Here is a 2,704-nt window from a genome sequence, read left to right as displayed (position 1 = left end):
AGACACAGACAGACAGAGACACACACACAGACAGAGACACACACACAGACAGAGACACACACACAGACAGAGACACACACACAGACAGACAGAGACACAAACACAGACAGAGACACACACACAGACTGAGACACACACACAGACAGAGACACACACAGACAGACACACAGACAGACACACAGACAGAGACACACACACACACAGAGACACACACACACAGAGACACACACACAGAGACACACACAGACAGAGACAGACACACACACAAACACACAGACAGAGACACACACAGAGACACACACAGACACAGAGACACAAACAAACACACACAGACAGAGACACACACACAGACAGAGACCCACACAGACAGAGAGACACACACAGAGACAGACACAGAGACACACACAGACACGGAGACATAGACACACACAGACAGAGACACACACAGACAGAGACACACACAGACACAGAGACACAAACAAACACACACAGACAGAGACACACACACAGACAGAGACCCACACAGACAGAGAGACACACACAGAGACAGACACAGAGACACACACAGACACGGAGACATAGACACACACAGACAGAGACACACACAGACAGAGACACACACAGACACAGAGACACACACAGAGACACAAACAGACACACACAGACAGAAACACACACAGGCAGAGACACACACAGGCAGAGACACGCACAGACACACACAGACCCACACAGACAGAGAGACACACACAGAGACAGTCACAGAGACACACACAGACACGGAGACACAAACAGACACACACAGACAGAGACACACACACAGACAGAGACACACACAGACAGAGACACACACAGACAGAGACACACACAGACAGAGAGAGACACACAGACAGAGAGACACACACAGACAGAGAGACACACACAGAGAGACACACACAGACAGAGACACACACAGACAGAGAGAGACACACAGACAGAGAGACACACACAGACAGAGAGACACACACAGAGAGACACACACAGACAGAGACACACACAGACAGAGAGAGACACACAGACAGAGAGACACACACAGACAGAGAGACACACACAGAGAGACACACACAGACAGAGACACACACAGACAGAGAGAGACACACAGACAGAGAGACACACACAGACAGAGAGACACACACAGAGAGACACACACAGACAGAGACACACACAGACAGAGAGAGACACACAGACAGAGAGACACACACAGACAGAGAGACACACACAGAGAGACACACACAGACAGAGACACACACAGACAGAGAGAGACACACAGACAGAGAGACACACACAGACAGAGAGACACACACAGAGAGACACACACAGACAGAGACACACACAGACAGAGAGAGACACACAGACAGAGAGACACACACAGACAGAGAGACACACACAGAGAGACACACACAGACAGAGACACACACAGACAGAGAGAGACACACAGACAGAGAGACACACACAGACAGAGAGACACACACAGAGAGACACACACAGACAGAGACACACACAGACAGAGAGAGACACACAGACAGAGAGACACACACAGACAGAGAGACACACACAGAGAGACACACACAGACAGAGACACACACAGACAGAGAGACACACACAGACACAGAGACACACACAGACACAGAGACACACACAGACACAGAGACACACACAGACACAGAGACACACACAGACACAGAGACACACACAGACACAGAGACACACACAGACACAGAGACATACACAGACACAGAGACACACACAGACACAGAGACACACACAGACACAGAGACACAAACAGACACACACAGACAGAAACACACACAGACAGAGACACACACAGACAGAGACACACACAGACAGAGACACACACAGACACAGAGAATTGACTCACCTGAAAAATCCCAGAACTCCCAGCCGGTACTGAATGGACACGACGACCACATCCTCAGAGACGCTGAGCACGGAGCCATCATAGAGACTTGCTCCCCCAATCACCAGTCCGCCCCCGTGTATGAAGAACATGACCTGATAACACAAGAACAGCGTGCCGGGTGACAACATAGGTGGAGACAATGTAGAAATCGTTCATGTGGTCATCGAGGAATGAGCTGTGGAAAATCTGCGGTTTGGTTGCATCGGAGATGAAAAGTTTCTTCCTTGATGGAAGAATGTTAGAACCTCGGGGCCGGTACCAGGGGGCTGCGTGGTGTCAGGAAGCACCTGAGATACTTACAGGTAACTTTGAATTGGTTTCTCTGTCGCTCGGGGTGAAGATGTTCAGATACAGGCAATCCTCAGAGACCGGCGGCATCTTAAATGTAGTCTTGTAGTAGTTTCTCAGGCCTTCCAGAAATCCCGCATCCTGCAAACACCTGAAAGACCAACATACCCGACGTCCAATCAGTGCACTCAGATCCTGACCCTTCTGAGAGCCACAAAACAAATGCAATCCCCCCAAAGAGGGAAAATCTCCAACAGGGACAGCTAGAGCTGTGTTCCTCAACCTTATAAACATGGAGGAACCCTTCAAATTATGATGCTCCTATTGGGGGTCAGTGAGAAGAATGCTCCTTACATTGGTGGTCAGTGGGAAGAATGTCCCCTTCTTCATGTAGTCCAGGCAGATCATCAGGGTCAGAGGGAAGAATGCTCCTTACATGGGGGGTCAGTGGGAAGAATG

The 2,704-nt window shown here is 49.7% G+C and overlaps 1 protein-coding gene across 1 annotated transcript in view; it reads right to left on the bottom strand.

The window, feature by feature from the left end:
• LOC108792172 (fatty acyl-CoA hydrolase precursor, medium chain-like) overlaps window positions 1–2,704 on the bottom strand; it is an 18,819-nt gene that overhangs the window by 11,467 nt on the left and 4,648 nt on the right. Inside the window, exons 4-5 of the mRNA XM_018562881.1 lie at window positions 2,258–2,396; window positions 1,916–2,049 (exon numbers count right to left, since the gene is read on the bottom strand). Coding sequence (XP_018418383.1) covers window positions 1,916–2,049; window positions 2,258–2,396 — 273 coding nt within the window. The remainder of the gene's footprint in view (window positions 1–1,915; window positions 2,050–2,257; window positions 2,397–2,704) is intronic.

This window comes from Nanorana parkeri, unplaced genomic scaffold (assembly GCF_000935625.1).
Source record: "Nanorana parkeri isolate BGI_ZX_2015 unplaced genomic scaffold, ASM93562v1 scaffold609, whole genome shotgun sequence".
In the NCBI taxonomy this organism is placed as follows: domain Eukaryota; kingdom Metazoa; phylum Chordata; class Amphibia; order Anura; family Dicroglossidae; genus Nanorana; species Nanorana parkeri.
This window is presented reverse-complemented; position numbering and strand designations above follow the sequence as displayed.